General features: G+C 41.1%; 1 protein-coding gene across 1 annotated transcript in view; it reads right to left on the bottom strand.

Annotated features, from left to right (window-relative positions):
• Positions 1-24,359, bottom strand: part of IQCH (IQ motif containing H) — a 256,827-nt gene that overhangs the window by 52,162 nt on the left and 180,306 nt on the right. The window contains exon 16 of the mRNA XM_065547585.2: positions 23,865-24,151. Coding sequence (XP_065403657.1) covers positions 23,865-24,151 — 287 coding nt within the window. The remainder of the gene's footprint in view (positions 1-23,864; positions 24,152-24,359) is intronic.

Genomic DNA, 24,359 nt, shown 5'->3' with positions numbered 1-24,359 from the left:
ATATCCATATGTGTTGGAATGTGAGATTGCATTTTTTCAAGCTAATTGTAAGAATAAAGACATTTATCTTGAAAGATAAATCCCATAATAGATATCTAGATGGCATTTATCTTACACTTTTGACCAGCTAGATGGGAATGACTCTACCTGTTGTCCCCATCACCTCCCACCTTGACCCAATACTTAAGTGGTTGCCCTAAACTCTGCTGAGATGCAGGTTTTTGCCTGGGATTTCTCACCTAGCAGGCTAATCATTGTGAAATTATTATGGGGGAGAAAGCAGTAGCTACTTGTAGAAAGTGGTTTGGAAAACTGACTTAACCATTCTTGTGGTGTCTGTTTTCAATGTTTCCATCCCGTGAATCCACCTTCTGGCTTAATGGCAATATGGCACTCCCAGCTGTGGTGCTGTCTATGGGCTGCACATTTAAACTCTTAAAGCTTAAAAATGGCTACCACAACACTGATTTTATTCCATTTCACTTAGTCATTAACATTTAATGATTACCTTATGTGCTGAGCACAAGGATGGAATATATTAAAAAAATAGGAGATGTGTTTTCTGGCTTTAAGCTGTTCAACTCAATTCAACAAGCATATTGAGGACATATAAGAGAAACATACGTTTTCTTTGGTGATAGTGGTGGGTGGGGGGGATACTTACAGAGCAAGTCACTATCAATCCAGTGCAGTACCACAGTGAGTATGTGTTGTGAGAGAAAGAACACAGGCGTGGCAGCCAAATAAGTCACAGTCTGAACCCTGGATTTGCCACATAATAGCTGTTCATGTGGCCTTGAACATGTCACTCTAGTCTCAGTTTCCTCGTTTGTAAATTAGGGATAATAATACTTCTCAGGATGTGAGGATTAGGGTTACTACATGTAAAATACATAACAGAGTGCTTGGCACATGACAAAAATACAATAAGTAGTTAGTATTATCATTCATAATTACTCTGGCCATCAGTGCTATACTTCAGATCTGAGCTAGGGCTAGAAGATGAAGTGGCACTTTAAGGGGGATCCATGATGAGTTGGACTTTGAAATATGTTTTGAAGGAAGCGAAGTTGTATATCAGCAGAGAAAAAGGGAAAAGCAAATTGTAGGAATGAAGGTAATATGTGGGAGGTAGGATGATAATGCTTTTATTTATTTTATTTTAGTCCATAAGTTACTGGGGTACAGGTGGTATTTGGTTACATGAGTAAGTTCTTTAGCAGTGATTTGTGACATTTTGGTGCACCCATCACCCGAGCAGTATACACTGCACCATATTTGTGGTCTTTTATCCCTCGCCCCCATCCTGCTCTTTCCCCCAAGTCCCCAAAGTCCATTGTATCATTCTTATGCCTTTGCGTCCTCATAGCTTAGCTCTCACATATCAGTGAGAACATACGATGTCTGGTTTTCCATTCCTGAGTTACTTCACTTAGAATAACAGTCTCCAGTCTCATCCAGGTCACTACAAATGCTGTTAATTCATTCCGGTTTATGGCTGCATAGTATTCCATCATATATATACACACACATACACACACACACACACACACACACATATATATATACATACATATATATACACACACACACAGTTTCTTTATCCACTTGTTGATTGATGGGCATTTGGGTTGGTTCCATGATTTTGCAATTGTGAATTGTGCTGCTATAAATACGAATGTGCAAGTATCTCTTTTGAATAATGACTTCTTTTCCTCTGGGTAGATATCCAGCAGTGGGACTGCTGGACCAAATGGTAGTTCTACTTTTAGTTCTTTAAGGAATCTCCACACTGTCTTCCATAGTGGCTGTACTAGTTTACATTCCCACCAGCAGTGTAGAAGCATTCCCTGTACACCGCATCCATGCCAACATCTACTGTTTTTTGATTTTTTGATTATGGCCATTCTTGCAGGAGTAAGGTGATATTGCATTGTGGTTTTGATTTGCATTTCCTTGATCATTAGCGATGTTGAGCACTTTTTCTTTTTTCTTTTTTTTTTTGTAGATGGAGTTTTGCTCCTGTTGCCCAGGCTGGAGTGCAATGGCGTGATCTTGACTCACCACAACCTCCACCTCCTGGATTCAAGTGATTCTCCTGCCTCAGCCTCCCGAGTAGCTGGGATTACAGGCGTGCGCCACCATGCCTGGCTAATTGTGTATATTTAGTAGAGATGGGGTTTCTCTATGATGGTCAGACTGGTCTCGAATTCCCGACCTCAGGTGATCTGCCCGCCTCGGCCTCCCGAAGTGCTGGGATTAAAGGCGTGAGCCACCATGCCTGGACTTTTTCATGTTTATTGGCCATTTATATATCTTCTTTTGAGAACTGTCACTTCATGTCCGTAGCCTACTTTTTGATGGGATTCTTCTTTTCTTACTGATTTGAGTTTGTTGTAGATTCTGGATATTAGTCCTTTGTCAGATGTATAGACTGTGAAGACTTTCTTCCACTCTGTGGGTTGTCTGTTTACTCTGCTGACTGTTGCTGTGCAAATGCTCTTTCGTTTAATTAGGCCCCAGCTATTTATCTTTGTTTTTATTGCATTTGCTTTCGGGTTCTTGGTCATGAAATCCTTGCCTAAGCCAATGTCTACAAGGATTTTTCCAATGTTATCTTCTAGAATTTTTATAGTTTCAGGTCTAAGGTTTAAGTCCTTAATCTATCTTGAGTTGATTTTTGTATAAGGTGAGAGATGAGTATCCAGTTTCATTCTCCTAAATGTGGCTAGCCAATTATCCCAGCACCATTTATTGAAAAGGGTGTCATTTCCCACTTTATGTTTTTGTTTGCTTTGTCAAAGATTAGTTGGCTGTAAGTATTTGGGTTTATTTCTTGGTTCTCTATTTAGTTCCAGTGGTCTATGTGCTTATTTTTATACCAGTACCATGCTGCTTTGGTGACTATGGCCTTATAGTATAATTTGAAATCAGGTAGTGTGATGCCTCCAGATTTGTTCTTTTTGCTTAGTCTTGCTTTGGCTCTCTGGGCTAATTTTTGGTTCCATATGAATTTTAGAATTGTTTCTTCTAATTCTGTGATGAAGGATGGTGGTATTTTGATGGGGATTGCATTGAATTTGTAGATTGCTTTTGGCAGTATGGTCATTTTCACAATATTGATTCTACCCATCCATGAGCATGGGATGTGTTTCCATTTGTTTGTGTCATCTGTGATTTCTTTCAGCAGTATTTTGTAGTTTTCCTTGTAGAGGTCTTTTGACTCCTTGGTTAGGTATATTCCTAAGTATTCTTTTTTTTTTTTTTTTTTTTTGCAGCTATTGCAAAAGGGGTTGAGTTCTTAATTTGATTTTCCACTTGGTTGCTGTTGGTATATAGAAGAACTACTGATTTGTGTACATTAATCTTGTATCTGGAAACTTTGCTGAATTCTTTTATCAGTTCTAGGAGCTTTCTGGAGGAGTCCTTAGGGTTTTCAAGGTAAATGATTGTATCGTCAACAAACAGTGACAGTTTGACTTCCTTTTTACCAATTTGGAGGCTCATTATTTCTTTCTCTTGTCTGATGGCTCATTATGATTGCTCTGGTTAGGACTTCCAGTACTATGTTAAAGAGGACTGGTGAGAGTGGGCATCCTTGTCTTGTTCCAGTTCTCAGAGGGAATGCTTTCAACTTTTCCCCATTCAGTATTATGTTGGCTGTGGGTTTGTCATAGATGGCTTTTATTACATTAAGGTATGTCCATTGTATGCCGATTTTGCTGAGAGTTTTAATCATAAAGGAATGCTTGATTTTGTCGAATGCTTTTTCTGCATCTATTGAGATGATCATGTGACTTTTGTTTTTAATTCTGTTTATGTGATGTATCACATTTATTGACTCGCATATGTTAAACCATCCTTGCATCCCTGGTATAAAACCCACTTGATCATGGTGGATTATCTTTTGGATATGTTGTTGGATTTGGTTAGCTAGTATTTTGTTAAAGATTTTAGCATCAATGTTCATCAAGGATATCGGTTTCCTGGTTTTGGTATTAGGGCAATGCTGACTTCATAAAATGAATCAGGGAGGGTTTCTTCTTTCTCTATCTTGTGGAATAGCATCAAAAGGATTGGTACCAATTCTTCTTTGAATGTCTGGTACAACTCTGCTGTGAATACATCTGGTCTTGGACTTTTTTTGTTGGTAACTTTTAAAGTACCATTTCAATCTCTTTGCTTGTTATTTGTCTGTTCAGGGTATCTAATTCTTCCTGATTTAAGCTAGGAGGGTAGTATTTTTCCAGGAATTTATCCATCTCTTCTAGGTTTTCTAGTTTATGTGCATTAAGGTGTTCATAGTAGCCTTCAATGATCTTTTGTATTTCAGTGGTGTCAGTTGTAATATCTCCTGTTGCATTTCTCAGTGAGGTTATTTGGATTTTCTCCCTTCTTTTCTTGGTTAATCTTGCTAATGGTCTATCAATTTTCTTTATCTTTTCAAAGAAGCAGCTTTTAGTTTCATTTATCGTTTTTTTTTTTTTTTTTTTTTTTGAGACAGAGTCTTGCTCTTGTTGCCCACGATGGAGTGCAATGGCATGATCTCGGCTCACTGCAACCTCTGCCTCCCGGGTTCAAGTGATTCTTCTGCCTCAGACTCCCAAGTAGCTGGGACTACAGGCATGCACCGTCACGCCCAGCTAATTTTTTGTATTTTTAGTAAAGACAGTGTTTCTCCATGTTGGTCAGGCTGGTCTCAAACTCCTGATCTCAGGTGATCTGCCCGCCTCGGCCTTCCAAAGTGCTGGGATTACAGGCGTGAGCCTGTAATTGTTTGTTTCAATTCAATTTAGTTCTGCTCTGATCTTGGTAATTTCCTTTCTTCTGCTGGGTAATTTCCTTTCTTGTTTCTCTAGTTCCTTGAGGTGTGACCTTAGAATGTCAGTTTGTGCTCTTTCAGTCTCGTTGAGGTGGGCATTTAGGGCTATGAACTTTCCTCTTAGCACCGCCTTTGCTGTATCCCAGAGGTTTTGATAGGTTGTGTCATTATTGTCATTCAGTTCAAATAATTGTTTAATTTCCATCTTGATTTCGTTTTGACCCAGTGCTCATTCATCAGGAGCAGGTTATTTAATTTCCATGTATTTGCATAGTTTTGCAGGTTCCTTTTGGAGTTGATTTCCAGTTTTATTCCACTGTGGTCTGAGAGAGTGCTTGATATAATTTCAATTTTCTTAAATTGATTGAGGCTCGTTTTATGGCCTATCATATGGTCTATCTTGGAGAAAGTTCCATGCGCTGTTGAATAGAATGTGTATTCTGTGGTTGTTGGATGAAGTGTTCTGTATGTATCTGTTATGTTCATTTGTTTCAAGATATAGTTTAAATCCATTATTTCCTTGTTGACTTTCTGTCTTGATGACCTGTCTAGTGGTGTCAGTGGAGTATTGAAGTCCCCCACTCTTACTGCTTTGCTGTCTATCTCATTTCTTTGGTCTATTAGTAATTGTTTTAGAAATTTGGGAGCTCTAGTGTTACGATTGTGATATTTTCCTGTTGGACAAGGTCCTTTACCATTATATAATGCTCCTCTTTGTCTCTTAACTGCTGTTGCTTTAAAGTTTGTTTTGTCTGATATAAGAATAGCTACCCCTGCTCACTTTTGGTGTCCAGTTGCATGAAATGCCTTTTTTCACCCCTTTACTTTAAGTTTATGTGAGTCTTTATGTGTTAGGTGTCTCCTGAAGGAGTAGATAGTTGGTTGGTGAGTTCTTATCCATTCTGCAGTTCTGTATCTCTTAAGTGGAGCATTTAAGCCATTTACATTCAATGTTAGTATTGAAATATGAGGTACAGTTGCATTCATCCTGCTCTTTGTTATCTGTGTACTTTGATTTTGTTTTTGCTTTTTAATTTGTGTTTTTGTTTTATAGGTCCTGTGTGATTTATGCTTTAAAGAGGTTCTGTTTTGTTTTGATGTGTTTCTAGGATTTGATTCAAGATTTAGAGCTCCTTTTAGTAGTTCTTGTAATGGTGGCTTGGTAATGGCGAATTCTCTCAACATTTGTTTGTCTGAAAACGACTATATCTTTCCTTCACATATGATGCTTAGTTTCACTGGATACAAAATTCTTGGCTGATAATTGTTTTGTTTGAGGAGGCTGAAGATAGGTCCCCAATCCCTTCTAGCTTGTAGGGTTTCTGCTGAGAAATCTGCTGTTAGCCTGATAGGTTTTCCTTTATAGGTTACCTGGTGCTTCTCTCTCACAGCTCTTAGGATTCTTTCCTTTGTCTTAACTTTGGCTAACCTGATGACAATGTGCCTGGGTAAAGATCTTTTTGCAATAAATTTTCCAGGTGTTCTTTCTGCTTCTTGTATTTGAATGTCTAGGTCTCTCACAAGGCCGGGGAAATTTTCCTCAATTATTCTCCAAATATGTTTTCCAAGCTTTTAGAATTCTCTTCTTCCTCAGGAACACTGATTATTCTCAGGTTTGGTCATTTAACATAATCCCAGACTTTTTGGAGGCTTTGTTCATATTTTCTTTTTCTTTTTTCTTTGTCTTTGTTGGATTGGGTTAATTCAAAGACCTTGTCTTCAAGCTCTGAATTTCTTTCTTCTACTTGTTCAATTCTATTGCTGAGACTTTCCAGAGCATTTTGCATTTCTAAAAGTGTGTCCAATGTTTCCTGAATTTTTGATTTTCTTTCTTTAAGCCATCTATGTCCTTGCATATTTCTCCCTTCACTTCTTGTATCATTTTTTGGATTTCCTTGCATTGGGCTTTGATTCTCTCTGGTCCCTCCTCACTGATTAGCTTAATAACTAACCTCCTGAATTCTTTTTCATGTAAATCAGGGATTTCTTGGTTTGGATCCATTGCTGGTGAACTAGTGTGATTTTTTGGGGGGCGTTGAAGAGCCTTGTTTTGTCATATTACCAGGGTTGGTTTTCTGGTTCTTTCTCATTTGGGTAGGATCTGTCAGAGGTAAGGTCTAGGGCTGCAGGCTGTTGTTCAGATTCTTTTGTCCCGAATGTTCCCTTGATGTAGTACTTTCCCCCTTTTCCTACGAATGTGACTTCCTGTGAGCTGAAATGCAGTGATTGTTGTCTCTTCTGGGTCTAGCCATCCACCAAGTCTGCCTGGCTCTGGATTGGTAATGGGGGTTGTCTGCATGGAGTCCTGTGATGTGAACCATCTGTGGGTTTCTCAGCAGTGGATACCAGTGCCTGTTCCAGTGGAAGTGGCGAGGGATGCAATGGATTCCATAAGGGTTCTTAGCTTTGGTAGTTTAATGCTCTATTTTTGTGCTGGTTGGCCGCCTGCCAGGAGGTGGCGCTTTCCAGAAAGCATCAGCTATAGTAGTGTGGAGAGGGACGGTGGTGGGTGGGACCCTAGAACTCCCAAGATTATATGCCCTTTGACTTCTGCTACCAGGATGGATAGGGAAGGACCATCAGGTGGGGGTGGGGCTACGTGTGTCTGAGCTCAGACTCTCCTTGGGCAGGTCTTGCTGCGGCTGTTGTAGGGGATGAGGGTGAGGTTCCCAGGTCACTGGAGTTGTGTACCTAGGAGGATTATGGCTGTCTCTGCTGAGTCATGCAGGTTGTCAGGGAAGTTGGGGGAAAAGCCAGCAGTCACAGGCCTCACCCAGTTCCCATGTAAACCAAAGGGCTGGTCTCACTCCCACCATGCCTCTCCACAACAGCCCCGAGTCTGTTTCCAGGCAGAGGGCAAGACGGGCTTGAAAACTTGTCCCAGGCTAGAAAGAAAAGGGCTTGGTTCTTCCCCTGCCTATGGAGTCTACACACCGGATTTGTGCCCTCCCCTGAGTTCTCGCCAGGAGGCTTCTCACCCCATTCAAGTTGTTATAAACTTCGGCTAGAGAATTCCTTCTCCCTGTGGAGATTTACCCCCTGCTCCTCTGGCTGCCCTACTGATGGATCCCTGTGATGCCAGGCAGAAATGGGCTGCTAGGGGATGCAGTGAGCTCCTAGGGCCTTTCTGCTTCTTCCTCTACCCCCATATTTCCCTTGGCTCTCTAAATTGACTCAGCTCCAGGTAAAGTGAGAAACTTCCCAGCAAATAGACCTTCAGCTTCTCCAGTGTGGGGGTGTGTGTTTGAGAGAGGGGGGATCTCCCTTTCCTACTTCTGCAACTGGGGCACTCACAGTATTTGGGGTGTCTCCTGGGTCCTGCAGGAGCAGTCTGCTTCCTTCAGCGAGTCTCAATAATGCATTTATTGAATATGAAGCCACCAAGCTTGTGTGTTCTGGAGAGTCTTGTGGACATGATCAATGAAAGAAGCAAACAGTGGTGCCATGTGCCGGGAGGGGGTGATTCAGGATTGTCTTAAGAAATAGGTAAGGCCTAAAGCAAATGTACTTTTCCACCCCAACATTTACATTACAGGTAAAATTAAGTTAAAATGAATATTAAGGATAATTTTGCAGAACTCTTACAACTCAATAGCAAAGACCCCCAAATAACTTGATTAAAAAATGGGCAAAGGATCTGAGTAGATTTTTTTTTTTTTTAGACAGGTCTTGCTCTGTCACCCAGGTTGGAGTGCAGTGATGCCATCTTGGTTCACTGCAACCTCTGCTTCCTGGGTTCAAGAGATTCTTGTGCCTCAGCCTCCAAGTAGCTGGGATTACAGGTGTGCACCACCATGCCTGGCTAATTTTTGTATTTTTAGTAGAGACGGGTTTCATGATGTTGGCCAGGCTGATCCCGAACTCCTGATCTCAAGTGATCCACCCATCTCAGCCTCCCAAAGTGCTGGGATTACAGGCGTGAGCCACCACGCCCAGCCAACTTTTATTTTTTTGAGACAGTCTCACTAAGGCTAGAGTGCAGTGGCACAGTCTTGGTTCACTGCAACCTCTGCCTCCCTAGTTCAAGCAATTCTCGTGCCTTAGCCTCCCCTGTAACTGGGATTACAGGCTTGCACCACCACACCTGACAATTTTTTTCTATTTTTAATAGAGACAGCATTTCACTGTGTTGGCCAGGCTGGTCTCAAACTCCTGGCCTCAAGTGATCTGCCCACCTCGGCCTCCTGAGGTGCTGGGATTACAGGCATTACACACCCCACCTGAATAGACTTTTTTAAAAAGACATACAAATGGCCAACAGGTATATGAAAGGTGCTCAGCATCACTGATTATCAGGGAAATGCAAATCAAACCCACAGTGAGATATCACTTCACACCTCTTCAGATGGCTATTATCAAAAAGACAAAAGAAGGCTGGGCGCGGTGGCTCAAGCCTGTAATCCCAGCACTTTGGGAGGCCAAGACGGGCGGATCACGAGGACAGTTCGAGACCAGCCTGGCTAACATGGTGAAAACCCATCTCTACTACAAATACAAAAATTAGCCGGGCATGGTGGTGGGCGCCTGTAGTCCCAGCTACTCAGGAGGCAGAGGCAGGAGAATCACTGAACCCTGGAGGCGGAGGTTGCAGTGAGCCGAGGTCGCACCACTGCACTCCAACCAGGGCAACAGAGCGAGACTCTGTCTCAAAAAAAAAAAAAAAAAAAAAAAAAAAAGACAAAAGATAAGTGTTGGTGAGAATGTGGAGAAAGGGAACCCTTATACACTCCCACTTTATAGTGGGAGTGTAAATTAGTACAGCCACTGTGGAAAACTGTATGGAGGTTCCTCAAAAACTTACAAATACAGAACTACCATATGATCCATCAATCCCACTTCTGAGTGCATAGCCAAAGAAAATAAAATCTTGAAGAGATATCTGCACCACCGTGTGCATTGCAGCATTAGTCATAATAGCCAAGACTTGGAAACAACCTAACTGTCAGCTGATGACAGGTGAAAGGATGAAGCAATTGTGGTGTGTGTATATATGTATACATGTATATACACATTGGAATATTATTTAGCCTTAAAAAAAGAAGGAAATTCTGTCATTCATGACAATATGGATGAACCTGGAGGATAGTATGCTAAGTGAAATAAGCCAGACACAGAAAGACAAATACTGCATGATCTCACTTACATGTGGAATCCAAAAAGTCAAATTTATAGCAATGGAAAGTAGATAAGTGATTGTCAGGAGTTGGAAGTTGGGGGAAATGGGAGGATGCTGGTTAAAGGGTACAAATCTTCAGTTATAAGATGAATGAATTCTGGAGACCTAACATATAGCATGGTGACTATAGTTAATAACTACATGTTATGTACCTGAAATTTGCTAAGAGAGTAGATCTTAAGTTCTGACCACACACACACACACGTATCCAAGTGAGATGATGGATATGTTAATAAGGTTGATTGTGGTAATCATTTCACAAGGTATATGTATATTGAAATATCATGTTGTACACCTTAAATAAAAGTACTTTTTTGGGTTAGTTATACCTCAATAAAGCTGGGATTAGAGAAGGACAATTTTGTAAGAGAAAATTTATCACATAAAAAGTCTTGACCACAGGTGGTAGCTGGAAGTAGGAACAACTTTCAGCTATGTTTTGGGATGCTGGAGCAAGCTATAAATGCTCGTCGGTGAAGAATCTTAAGGTCTTTCTTGGCAATAGTAGGGAGCCTTTTCCTTTTTTCCTACCTCCTGCCCTCCTGAGTCCTGCAGAAATGTAAGTACCTGCTGGAGACAGCAGGGTGCAGTGTGAGTGTCCAGATTTTCCTCACCCTGGCCATGTTTCTTGTGATTCAAGTTAAAAGATCCCTGAGTCCAGAGAGGTGTCTTGGTTTCATTTGAAAGGAAGCAAAGAGCTCCATGATGAGAATGGGCATCTTTTGAAGAAGGCTTGGGGGCACAGCTGATGTAAACAGAGGAACTAGGTCCGTTATATGTAGATCAACCAAAATTCTACCCAAGAGCTGATGTTTAGGCTTGGGTTCAATATTTCTCAATATCAAGGTTTACAGTGTAAGAGGCGTTAACCAAACATTTACGGACAATCACAAATGGTAATATATGCATAGCAAAGTTGGCCACTAGTTTATCTGCACTATCAGTGTTAAGAAACAGAATTGTAATTTTCACTGGAAAAATTTGTCATCATTGCCCATGTGCTTATTGTAGAAGTCATCAACATTGCCATCATCATTACTATTACTTCCATATTATAGGTCTCTTTCATTGACACAAAGATGCAGACCTTTTAAAGGGAGAAGGTCTTTTACTTTAATGCTTCAAAGTCCTTTGGGATGTATATTCCCTTCACTAGATATTAACTTGTGATTAACAATCTGCCCACTATAGCACTTTAAAACACTGAATAATAGGTACTTCTGTTTATACCAAAGGCCTATAAAATTTTAATTTAGATATACTCTGTTAGCCTTCTTCCATATAAATAAAATACCTTCCCTAAAGAGGAAAAGTAAATCTCACTGAGCTCCCTCGGTGAATACCTTGTATATCCTGAAAACAGAGATAGGGAGATCTTGCAAATGAGAGTACTAGAGGGGGACTCAGAGAAGTACTCATTCATTCATTTAATAAATATTTATTGAACATCTCTTATATGCTAGACAGGGTGCTAGGTGCTGGGTATATAGCAGTGAACAAGAAGGAATTATGATATTTCTGTAGACTTTGGTTTTTCCATTCTCTGAAATAAATGTATTCATTTTTGATGCTTATATATCACTTTGAGATGATGATAATGCTCAGTGACTTTTAAAAATAATGCTAATTCAATTCTGATTTGACTCACAGTTTGAGAACCTGCTGAGGGCCCCTGTGACAGTTTTACATGTGGTTATGCCATTTGATTTAATAAGAACAGCACCTTATATCTGCTCAGCCGATCAGAACATACTAGGAGGAGGAGGGCAGGAATTTACCAGTTGATAACAAAAAAACAAGGCTCCCAGAGGTCAAGTGAATTGTCTACAGTATCACACTAGTTAGTGGAAAGACTGGGGCCAAAACCCATTGCCATTGCAATGAAAATATTTTCAGATTTTTTTTTTTTTAATTCTAGGCTGATATTCTGTATTTAGAAACTCTTCGAAATCGTTTTCAGAGTTTATGGGAATATACTCTGGTATATATCAGGGCCTCCATTTTCGTCTTTCCTCACAATTGGTACTTTGTGACAAGTCTTGTTTCCTTTCTGTAGCTAAACTTACGTTTTGGAAGGGCCATTACTACTCTCCAGTAGCTGTTTTTCATACCAATTCTTCTTAAAGATTGGATTTTCTTTCATTTCCTTTTTAAAAAAAGTAATACCTTTCAATGCTCATAATAAAGATTATTGTTTCAAAGTTCACAGTTATCTAAAATAAGAATTAATTTATTTTTGAGACAAGGTCTTGCTCTGTCATCCAGGCTGGAGTGCAGTGGTGTGATCCTAGCTCATTGCAGCCTCCAACTCCTGGGCTTAAGTGATCCTCCTGCCTCAACCCCCCCATGTAGGTAGGATAACAGATGTGTGCCACCATGCTCAGCTAATTTTTTATTTTTAATTTTAGAGATGGGTCTTGATATGTTGCCCAGGCTAAAAGAACTTTTTTTCCTTTTTCCATCACCTGAAGCTTTTATTTGGTAAAAGCCAGATCACCATTCTCCTCAAGAAACAAGAGGCTACAATCTAAAATCTATTGATATTGGTAGAAAATGTTCATCTCAATTCTATGATAATTAGTGAACCTTATATATATTCAATTTCCTGTGAAATATAAAGAACAATATGTGTGTTTTTTTTTTTAACTTTTAAGTTCAGGGTACATGTGCATGTTTGTTACATACGTAAACTTGTGTCATGAGGGTTTATTGTACAGATTATTGCATCACCCAGGTATTAAGCCTAGTACCCCAGTATTTTTCCTGATCCTCTCCCTCCTCCCAGCCTCCACCCTTTGATAGGCCTCAGTGCGTGGTGTTCCCCTCTATGTGTCCCTATATTCTCATCATTTAGCTCCCACTTATAAGTGGGAACATGTGGTATTTGGTTGTCTGTTCCTGCGTTAGTTTACTAAGGATAATGACCTCCAGCTATGTCCATGTCCCTGCAAATGCAGGACATGATCTTGTTTTGAAAGAATTTTTTAATTTGGGAATTTTCATATAGCGCATCTTTGCCAATCTATTTGTTTAGAGACTTTTATACGAGGAACAGGAATGGGAGAATTGCTATATAAATGTATATTTATATGAGGTGAATCCAACATGAAATTTGTAAGACTTAGATCATTATTTTTATCCATATGTATTCTGTGCTTTTTCCCACCACTCTTTCCCACCAAGTGAGCCTGTTTCTCACTTGGAATACACTCTTTCTTACCCTTCTCCTATCCTAATTATCTTTCAGCTCAAATCCCACCTTCTCTGTAAAACCTTTCTTGATTGCTCCCAACAGAAGGGATCTTTCTCTTGTCTGAATGCATGCAGAAAAATCATTTGGCCGTTAAACTGACATTACCTTTGTGATGTCTCTTCTATTGTTCTAGGTAGTTATCACTTAAGCCTTTCCTTGCTACTCATTTTTCAAGCCTATCTTCCCAACTAGAATGTGAACTCCCTAAGGGCAGGCACTTCCATGTCTTTTGCATCTTTGTAGCTTCTCTAGCACCTAGCATAAGGGCTTATACATAATAGATGCTCCATAAACACTTGTTTTGTTTAGAGTTTCCCCAAAGTGAGTAATTAACTGCAAAAGATCTGGATCACCTAGAAGTTCCAAAAGTCCATAAATCAACAAATAACAATCAGGTAGCTGGCCAAATATGACCATCACTGTGTTAGACATCATGAAGAGGTAAAAAAAATTAAAGGCCTAGTACATTTTCTAAAGGATTAAAAAAATCTCATGGAGACAATATTTGTACCTATGAATCAATACAAGTATAAAACAATTGTGTGCATGTATAGCAAATAAAATGGGATGATGGATATGAAATAAGCTTTGTCATGATACGGAAGATGTCTTGTTTAGTTCCATAGCACCTAACAGGAAGCCAGAGTAGGTCCTCCGAAGGTGTTTGTTCAATGAACATGTCATCCTCCTCAGCTTAAAGCCTTTAGTAGGTACTTCATGTTCCTCCTAGAACCTACTGTAGCAGGACGAGCCACAGACAAAATCCTCAGACACCAAGTTAAAGAAGGAAGGGGTTTATTCGGCCGGGGGCATTGGCAAGACTCCTGTCTCAAGAGCCAAGCTCCCCAAGTGAGCAATTTCTGTTCCTTTTAAGGGCTCACAACTCTAAGGGTGTGTGAGAGGGTCGTGATGGATTGAGCAAGCAGGGGGTACTTGACTGGAGGCTGCATGCACCGGTAATTAGGTCAGAACAAACAGGATAGGGATTTTCACAGTGCTTTTCTATACAAGGTCTGTAATCTATAGATAACATAACCGATTAGGTGAGGGGTCGATCTTTAACTACCAGGCCCAGGGTGTGGCGCCGGGCTATCTGCTTGTGGATTTCATTTCTGCCTTTTAGTTTTGACTTTTTCTTTCTTTGGAGGCAGAAATTGGGCATAAGACAATATGAGGGGGTGGTCTCCTCCCTTACTACTAGATACTATTTATCATTGGCCCTGGTTCCAGGACCCATCAGGATTTGGAAATAGCTTTTGCTGCTATTTGTCTACTGCTTGGATCCCTTTACATAATATCATCCTTATGTGAGAAGGCCGGATCTCCAACATGGTTGCCTTGTAGCTCTGTGTATTCTGAAGTGCTATGTACTCTGTAAGCCATCTCTGAAGGCCTGGAATTTCCCCATTTCTAGGGTACCAAAACCCTGGACCTAAATCCACCAGCAGGAGTAGTCTTAGACCATGCTCCACCATCTCCATTTCCCAGGAACCGGCCCCTTCTCCCTTGATTACAAAATGACCTCGTGTTCTACTTGATGCTTCCAATATTTAAGTCCTACATTTCCAAAACTGTTCTTCTATTCTGCTAGAACCTGATTCTCATCTCCTTAAGTCTATCTAGAAAGGATTCTCTGCTTTCTTATCTGGAATTGATTCACAATCGTGGGACTGTCCTTGAGGCATTGCTGTCATTTTACCTATTTTGCCTTGGCCCCCAGTCCCCTTAGCCCCTCCCATGTCAGTATGGTAAATTATGGGGCCCAGCTGGGGCCAGTGGGCATGAATTTGAAATGGATGCAGTCACCTCAGTTTTCTGCTTCCCGTGTCTACTGTAAGAGCTGTGTGTATGTAAGATCATGTATGTGAAAGTGCTTTGCAAACAATAACATTCTATACAAATTTTTATTATTGTTTTTCATGCATTTTTTTCTGATCAGAAATATAATACATTTACTTTTTATTTTTTTGAGACAGGGTCTCGTTCTGTTGCTCAAGCTGGAGTGCAGTTGCATGATCATGGCTCACTGCAGCCTCAATCTCCCAGGCTCAAATGATACTCCTACCTCAGCCTCCTGAGTAGCTGGGACTATAGGTGCACACCATCATGCTGAGCTAATTTAAAATTTTTTTTTGTAGAGACAGGGGTTTTGCTATGTTGCCTATGCTGATCTCAAACTCCTAAACTCAAGTGATCCTCCCATCTCAGCCTCCCAAAGTGCTGGATTTACACACATGAGCCACTGAGCCTGCACTATATGTTTACTTTTGCAGAAAACACAAAGAACAAAATAGCAACCACCCTCTATATTAGTATCCTGTTGCTGCTGCAACAAATTGCTGTCCTTGAGGCACTGGCTTAAAACAATGGCTTAAAACAACACAGATTTATTATTTTACAGTTCTGTGGGTCAGAAGTCTTACTGGGCTAAAAATCAAGATGTGGGCAGGGCTTTGTTCCTCCTGAAGACTTTAGAGGAGAATTTGTTTCCTTGCCTTTTCTGGCTTCTAGAGGCTGTGTGCCTTCATTGGCTCATGGTCCCTTCCTCTGTTTTCAAGGCCAGCAGCACAGCATCTTCAAATCTTTCTCTTTCTATGATCCCCCTGGCTCTCTCTCTCTCTCTCTCTCTCTCTCTCTCTCTCTTTTGAGATGGAGTCTCGCTCTGTCACCAGGCTGGAGTGCAGTGTCACGGTCTCAGTTCACTGCAACCTCCACCACCTGGGTTCAAGCGATTCTCCTGCCTCAGCCTCCCGAGTAGCTGGGATTACAGGCACGCACCATTATGCTCGGCTAATATTTGTGTTTTTAGTAGAGATGGGGTTTCACCATGTTGGTCAGGCTGGTCTCGAACTCCTGACCTCGTGATCCACCCGCCTTGGCCTCCCAAAGTGTTAGGATTACAGGTGTGAGCCACCACGCCTGGCCTGCCTCTCTTTTAAAAGGACCCTGGTGATTATATTGGGGCCACCTGGATAATGCAAGATACTCTTCCCAACTCAAGATCCTTAACTTAATCACATATGCAAAGTTCTTTTGCCATGCAACATAATGTTCACAGATTTGGGGAATTAGGGTGTGGATACCATTACTCTGCCACCTTCAATCTTGCTGTCCAGAAATAATGACTTGTAACATCTTAGCATGTATCTTTAGGTTCTTTTAACTCTGCATTTGTGTTTTTTTAATATAAAATTATCATATTGCATATATTGCTTGTGATCTGCTTTTTACCTTTATCTATTCTATAAAGTTTCCTGTTAAATATTCTTTTAAAACATTAGTTTTAATGTCTTCACAGTATGCAGTTTCATTGGTCTATCATAATTTGCTCTAAATACTCTAGTTGGAGATCAGGTGCAGTGGCTCACGCCTGTAATCCCCGCACTTTGGGAGGTCAAGACAAGCAGATCACTTGAGGCCAGGAGTTCGAGACCAGCCTGGCCAACATGGCTAAACCCTGTCTCTACTAAAAGTACAAAAATTAGCCAGGTGTGGTGTGTGCCTGTAATCCCAGCTACTCAGGAGGCTGAGGCACGAGAATCACTTGAGCCTGGGAGGCAAAGGTTGCAGAGGGGCAAGATCATCCAGCCTGGGCAACAGAGTGAGATTCTGCTTCCAAAAAAAAAAAAAAATTCTATTGTTGGAATTTAGGCTATTTGAAATATTTTGCTATTCTTAATAATGATGTGATTAATATATGTGTATTTAAATCTTTATGATTATTTCCTGGCGATAATTTTTAAAAAGTAGATGATTATTATTAACATCTGAATTTGCTGATACAGAAAATAAGTGCTTTAAAATGTTATTGAAATAGGTCAGGCGCGGTGGCTCACGCCTGTAATCCCAGCACTTTGGGAGGCTGAGGCAGACGGATCACGAGGTCAGGAGATCAAGACTGTCCTGGCTAACATGGTGAAACCCCATCTCTACTAAAAATGCAAAAAAATTAGCTGGGCGTGGTGGCGGGCGCCTGTAGTCCCAACTACTCGGGAGGCTGAGGCAGGAGAATGGCGTGAACCCGGGAGGCGGAGCTTGTAGTGAGCCAAGATCATGCCACTGCACTCCAGCCTGGGCGACAGAGTGAGACTCCGTCTCAAAAAAAAAAAAAAAAAAAAAAAAATTAAATTAAAAAAATAAAATAAAATGTTATTGAAATAATGTTTTGAACTGTAGGTTACCTCAGATGCAAAATAAGCTAACCTCCTCATTTTATAGCTGAGAAAACTGAAAATGAGGTAAAGTGATAAGTTCAAGGTGATATAGCAATTTAGAAGAGCTGGAGGCCAGGCACAGTGGCTCACACCTGTAATACAAGCCAAGGCAGGAGGATGGCTCAAGGCCAGGAGTTCAAAACCAGCCTGGGCAATATAGCGAGACCCTGTCTCTACAAAAAAAGGAAAATAAAAAAGGAAAAGAGCTGGATTTGACTATATGAAACTTTAGTATGATGAAGAGCATTAGAAATAAAACACAAACGACAGGATTGGGATCCAAGTACATGGGGCATGGAGGGTTAGGGCACGGATAGAGTAGGTAAAGAAGATGGCAGGAGTGGTTGGGAGATTAGTTACATTAAACAAATAAGTAAACTGGTTGAGCAAATAAGTATATTGAGGGATAAAGACTCAAGTTTCTCATTATTGGAGAAGTTATTTATTTTTTGGTGTTCCAATAAAACTTTATTTACATAAAATGAATGCTGGGTCAGATTTAGCCTATAGGCCATAGTTTACCAACCCCTGCTCTAAACTATCTTGATCCTCCTGTTTCTGGGATTTTCTTCTTCTTCTTTTTTTTTTTGGATACTGGGTCTCTGTCACCCAGGTTGGAGTGCAGTGGTGCAATCACAGCTCACTGCAGCATTGACCCCCCAGGCCCAAGCAATCCTCCCACCTCAGCCTCTCAAATAGCTGGGATCACAGATGTGTGTCATTATGACTGGCTAATTTTGTTTATTTTTAAAATTGTTTGGTAGAGACTGGGCCTTACTATGTTGCCCAGGCTGGTACTGAACTCCTGAGCTCAAGCAATTCTCCTGCCTCAGCCTCCCAAAGTGCTGAGATTACAGGCATGAGCCACCACATCAGGCCTGGGATTTTATTTTGTAAATATACACAGTTACTATGTTCCAAGTTCTATTTAGCTTTTATTTTTATTTTTATTTTTTTAATTTGTAAGTTTAAATAATGGGTATGAGGGTTTTTTTGGCATTTTTTAATTGATATGTAATAATTATATATATTTTGGCCATACATGTGTTATTTTGATACATGTATACAATGTAGATACATTGTAATTGTACCCCAAATCAGAATAAGCAGGATATCCATCAAGATATTTACTTTTACGTGTGGAAAAGAATTATAGAAAGAACCTTGAGGTGCTGGATTGAAATTGGAGATGCTGGCAGGAACTCATGGTTTTATAATATAAACACTGATATAGAAATAGTTATAGATGCATATATGTATGTATAGGTACACATGTGTGCTTATATGTGTATATGTGTGTATAATTGTGTGTATGTATTGTATATACGTAATACATGTACTCGCTAGCTCTGTCCACTGAGAGGTGTCAGAAGGAGTGACACTCCAGTAGCAATGACAGCACTAAGAGCCCAGATCTTACAGGGCTTCTAGAGTCGATCCTAGGTCCAGGGCAAGGAAAACAGAAAATGAACCTGGAACATCTTATTGTGTCAGAAAAGAAGACATGCTCAAAGAATGATGAGGACATGTCAAAAGGACACAAGACACACCCTGAAGGGTCTCCCACTGGCCAAATCTGGAACAACTGAGCATCAAAACAATGAAAGTATCAAAATACAACCCATTAAATAAAATAGAAACCCATGAGTTCATACTGACATGTATACATACAGACCTACAGGCAAAAATGAGAGGTGGAGAAGGAATATTGTCTCTTGCAGTAGATTGCCAGAAATTTCCTTCCTTCCTTCCTTCCTTCCTTCCTTCCTTCCTTCCTTCCTTCCTTCCTTCCTTCCTTCCTTCTTCCTTCCTTCCTTCCTTCCTTCCTTCCTTCCTTCCTTCCTTCCTTCCTCCTTCCTTCCTTCCTTCCTTCCTTCCTCCTTCCTTCCTTCCTTCCTTCCTTCCTTCCTTCCTTCCTTCCTTCCTTCTTTCTTTGAGACGAAGTCTTGCTCTATCATCCAGGCTGGAGTTCAGTGGCACAATCTTAGCTCACTGCAACCTCCGCCTCCCAGGTTCAAGAGATTATCCTGCCTTAGCCTTCTAAGTAGCTGGGATTACAGGCGCGTGCCACCACGCCCGACTAATTTTTGTATTTTTAGTAGAGACAGGGTTTCACCATGTTGGTCAGGCTGGTCTCAAACTCCTGACCTTGTGATCTACCCACCTCGGCCTCCCAAAGTGCTAGGATTATAGGCGTGAGCCACTGCGCCCAGCAATTGCCAGAAATTTTTACACAAAACTGTACCAGAAAATTTTCCACAGAAATACAAAATTACCATTATCATAGTGGTAGTGGAAAAAGTTGCCAATGGATGCTAAGCTTTCTAGGTGGAATTTGATAAGCAATACACTATTGTGGTACTCTTGGAACATTTCTACAAAATATTACTAATCAATTACAAGGGAGGAAATAGTAATTTTTTTTTTTTTTTTGGAGACAGAGTCTTGCTCTGTCACGCAGGTTGGACTGCAGTGGTGTGATCTTGGCTCACTGCAACCTCCATCTCCGGGGTTCAAGCAATTCTCCTGCCTCAGCCTCCCGGGCAGCTGGGACTACAGGCACGTGCCACCATGCCCAGCTAATTTTTGTATTTTTAGTAGAGATGGGGTTTCACCATATTGGCCAGGCTGGTCTCGAACTCCTGACCTCATGATCCACCCACCTCGGCCACCCAAAGTGCTGGGATTACAGGCGTGAGTCACTGAGCCTGGCCAGAAATAGTAATTTTTATGGTGGAGAAACATGGCCAAAAATAAAAAGAGAGACAGGTAAGCCACAAATGACAATCTGAGAGAAGGTATTTACAAGATGCATAATAGTCAAAGAATGAGTTTCCAATATACAAAGAGCTCCAATAAATCAACATTTGTATTATAGTCCAATTTAAATGGGGCAAAAGACATGATTAGGCCATTAAGAAAAATACATAAATGGGCAAACAAACATATGAAGACGTGTGGATCTTCACTAATAATCAAATAAATTCTGAATAAAACAAATTTTTTTTAACCTGTTAGACTGACAAAAAATGGGGGTTGATAATATGCCTGCCAGTTGCTTCAATGGCATCACAAGGCATGTCAATTAGAAAAAAAATTAAGGTGTTTTCTGAAGTGATACCACTTGCAAAATGGCTAGAAAATATGCCAGTGATTTGTAAATAATTTATTATATACAGAGAACAAACATACTTCTCTTGCTAATGTAGAAACACCCTTCGGTGTGGCCACTGAGAACTTCCAATATTCTGTTGATAACTGTAACACAAATGGTTATATACTGAAGTATTTATGGGAAGGGACAAGGAGAATTCATAGTATGATACAATCAGATAATCTAGTATCTATCTATCCCATTCATCCAATGAATGTCTGAGCTCCTTCTTCAAAAGCCTTAACAACACCATCCGGCATTTGCTAGAACACCTCCATTGTTCATTCATTCATACAACAAATATTTACTGAATACCTACTTTGTGCCAGGACAGAAGTAAGTGCTGAGAATACAGTGGGGGAGCAAAAAGAAACACAGCACGTCGCTTAAAAGAGCTTACAATTGACAGGAGGAGAAAAAATATTAATCAGATAGTCATGTAAATAAGTTTAAAGTTGTAACTGAGATAAGTGGTACGAGGAATGCTCACACACAACTACACAATGATATGAAAACCTAAAAAAGGGGAATTTGACTTTGTCAGGAAGGTCAGGAAGGGCTCCAATGAATGTGGCTTGAGCTGAAATGTGATGGCTGGAAAAGTGGCTAACTAGGTCAAAAGAAAAGGCAAGAGCATTTAAGGTGGAGGAGTAGCATGCGTAAAGGCCCTGTGGTAGAGGGAATATCATGAGTAAGAGGGAATGAGACAGGGTGTGTGGGTGGACCAGACCAAAACAGAGGGCAAGTTAGGGTGAGACAAGACTGGCCAGGTACATGGAACCAGCCAGGTACATGGAACCAGCCAAGTGAAGGGTGGGACCTGTCAGCCAGAAGCCCAGAAGGGTGGTGAGCCCAAGGAAGGACCAGCATCGTGTTTGGAGAAGATCCTTTTGACTGCTGTGTGCAAGTTTCCTTATACCAAATTCAAATAAATAAAAGCCACAAGTCAACTGTCCCCATAGTTCCATCCTTCCTATTGTCCCAGGGACCACAGTTTTAGCTTTCTCTTTCTCACTCTCCTTCTTTCTTTTTCTTTTCTTTTTTTCTTTTTTTTTTTTTTTGTTGTTGTTGTTTTTTGAGATGAAATCTCGCTCTGTCACCCAGGCTAGAGTGCAGTGGCATGACCTCAAGCAATCCACCCACCTGGGTCTCCCAAAGTGCTGGTATTATAGGCATGAGCTGCCGTGCTCAGCCTTTTTTTCTTTTTCTTTTTTTTGAGACAGGTTCTTACTCTGTCACCCAGACTGGAGTGCAGTGATGCAATCCTGGCTCACTGCAGTGGAGGTGGGAGGTTGAGACTACGGTGACTTGGGATCACGTGATCCTCCCACTCAGCCTCCTGAATAGCTGGAACTACAGGTACCTGCCACTACACCTGGCTAATTTTTTGTATTTTTTCTAGACATGGGGTCCCATTATGTTGCTCAGGCTGGTCCTGAACTCCTGGGGTCAAGTGATCCGCCTGCCTTGGCCTCCCAAAGTGCTGGGATTACAGGCATGAGCCACTACACCCAGCCAATCTTTCTTTCTTACGACAAATATTTGGGGAGGGCAGCCTCCCCTGGCTCTCCTCCCCCTGCATCCCTGCCATCCAGATTTCCCCAGGGAGCGTTGTTTCTGTCCTGCCTCCACCACAGGGAGAGTTCTGAATGACCTTCAGTTTGTCCTTTTCCCTGTCAATGTACAGGCCTGAGAACAGAATGTAAAACCAATGGAGGGCCCAGGAAGGCAAATGGAAAATGATCATTGAACAAGCTGAAATCTGCCAAAAAACATAAACTCTCACTTTGAAACCATCATCTGACTGAAATGGAGAACTGTAAAACCGAGAATAATGATCCTAAAACAACTAAAGTATATGTACAATGCGGATGACCAGAGGATATCGAGAGAGGGAGGCCAGGAGGTCATTTCGCCCTTTAGACAGAGGTCTGGACACGCAGCACTAAGAGAGGAGCCACTGGTCATTTTAAAACACGAGTCCTGTGAAATAGTAGTGAACTTGAACATTATACTTTTAGGCGGGAAAAGCAAAGTGAAAAAGGTTAAAGATGATTTTTCCTGAATATTATATCTCAGCACCATACCTATGCACACATGAAGAATCTCACAAATGGAATATTAAATAAAAGCATAAAGTAAAATAATAATAGATAGAATGTTATGATCTACAAAATGCTTAAAAACATGCAAAATAAAACTCTACATTATTTTCGCATGTATCCATGTGTGGTGAAAGCACAGAGGTATGAAAGGGAATCAAAACCCCAGGCATAAGACAGGAGCTTCCTCCTGGCCTCTAGGAGGAGAGCCGTGTGTTTGGCAAGGAGCGCACAGGGCTACAGGTGGCATTGACACCACTTTTGTTTCTTAAGCTGAGCAGGGGCACATGATATTGATTATATTATTATTTATATTTCTGAAGTATCTCTCAATATGTTTTTTAAAGAAAAAAAGAGAAAAATGAGACAATCTAAGTTGTGGGTGAACTACTGATAAGAAAAGGAACAGAAATGTGAACTCTTAACTCCTTTCTAGTGGTTGATTTTCTATTTAAAACAGGCTCTAGACAGGTTCCACTCCCTGGATGGCATGAAATAGTTTCCTGATACATAGGCATCACACTAATGGACAGAATTGAGGGCCTAATCAACAGAGCTGTGAACTGTGAGGGATGCTTCAGTCACTCTTTTCTTTTTTTTTTTTTTTTTTTTTGAGATGGAGTTTCACTCTGTCACCCAGGCTGGAATGTCACTCTGTCACCCAGGCGTGATCTCGGCTCATTGCAACCTCTGCCTCCTGGGTGCAAGTGATTCTCCTGCCTCAGCCTCCCAAGTAGCTGGAATTACAGGTGCGTACCACCAGGCCCAGCTAATTTTTGTATCTTTAGTAGAGACAGGGTTTCTCACTGTTGTCTATGCTGCTCTCAAACTTCTGAGCTCAAGGGATCTGCCCACCTTGGCCTCCCAAAGTGCTGGGATTACAGGTGTTAAGCCACTGCGCCTGGCCTCAGTCACTCTTTAACTCCAACTGTACCTGAATGAGACAACCCTGGCCCTGTATTTCCGGACATAAAGCCTGGTCTCACTTGGATTTGCCTGGACCATGCAGGTGTTGAATTTAGAGCGAGCTCATCAGAGAATCAGTGCATTTGAGAAGAGCCTTCGTATTCCCTGTTGCACTGGTGTGTAGGGTGCAGAGTCATTACAGATTTCAGCATTTCGAGTGGCATCCATTCAACTTACCTGCTGTTCCAAGGTGCTTGGATCAATAAAAGTCACCAGATCTATGGAAAAGTAACCAACCACATCTCTCATTCTGCAGGCTTTTCCAATTTGGAGGCACAAATAAGTGAGAACTTGGGGATCCACTGAGGTCTGAGGCACGGTGGTACCAGAGGAGATGAAGGGGCTGTCGGCATGAAGCTGGTCCCCTGTTGACAGCACGCTGATTTTCCCGTTGGGCTCTATCAGCATGTCCACTGTCAGGTTGGTGATGCTGTCTGCAGGTGGGAATGCTTCGATCACACCCCCTGGTGGGAAAAACGTGGAGCAGGTGAAAGGACACATTCATTTTGTTTGACTTGGGCTCAGATTCTGCATCTGCCATGTCTTGAGAGACTTTGGGCAAGTAGCTTACATTCTCTGAACTTATTTTTCTTTATCTGTAATATGGGCATAATAAAGCCTACCTCTTTAGATTGTTGTGAATCTTAGAGATACTGTATCTATCTATAGTAT

This window comes from Macaca fascicularis, chromosome 7 (genome assembly GCF_037993035.2).
Source record: "Macaca fascicularis isolate 582-1 chromosome 7, T2T-MFA8v1.1".
NCBI lineage: Eukaryota > Metazoa > Chordata > Mammalia > Primates > Cercopithecidae > Macaca > Macaca fascicularis.
Note: the sequence above shows the minus strand (reverse complement) of the source record. Positions and strands in the feature narration are given on the sequence as shown.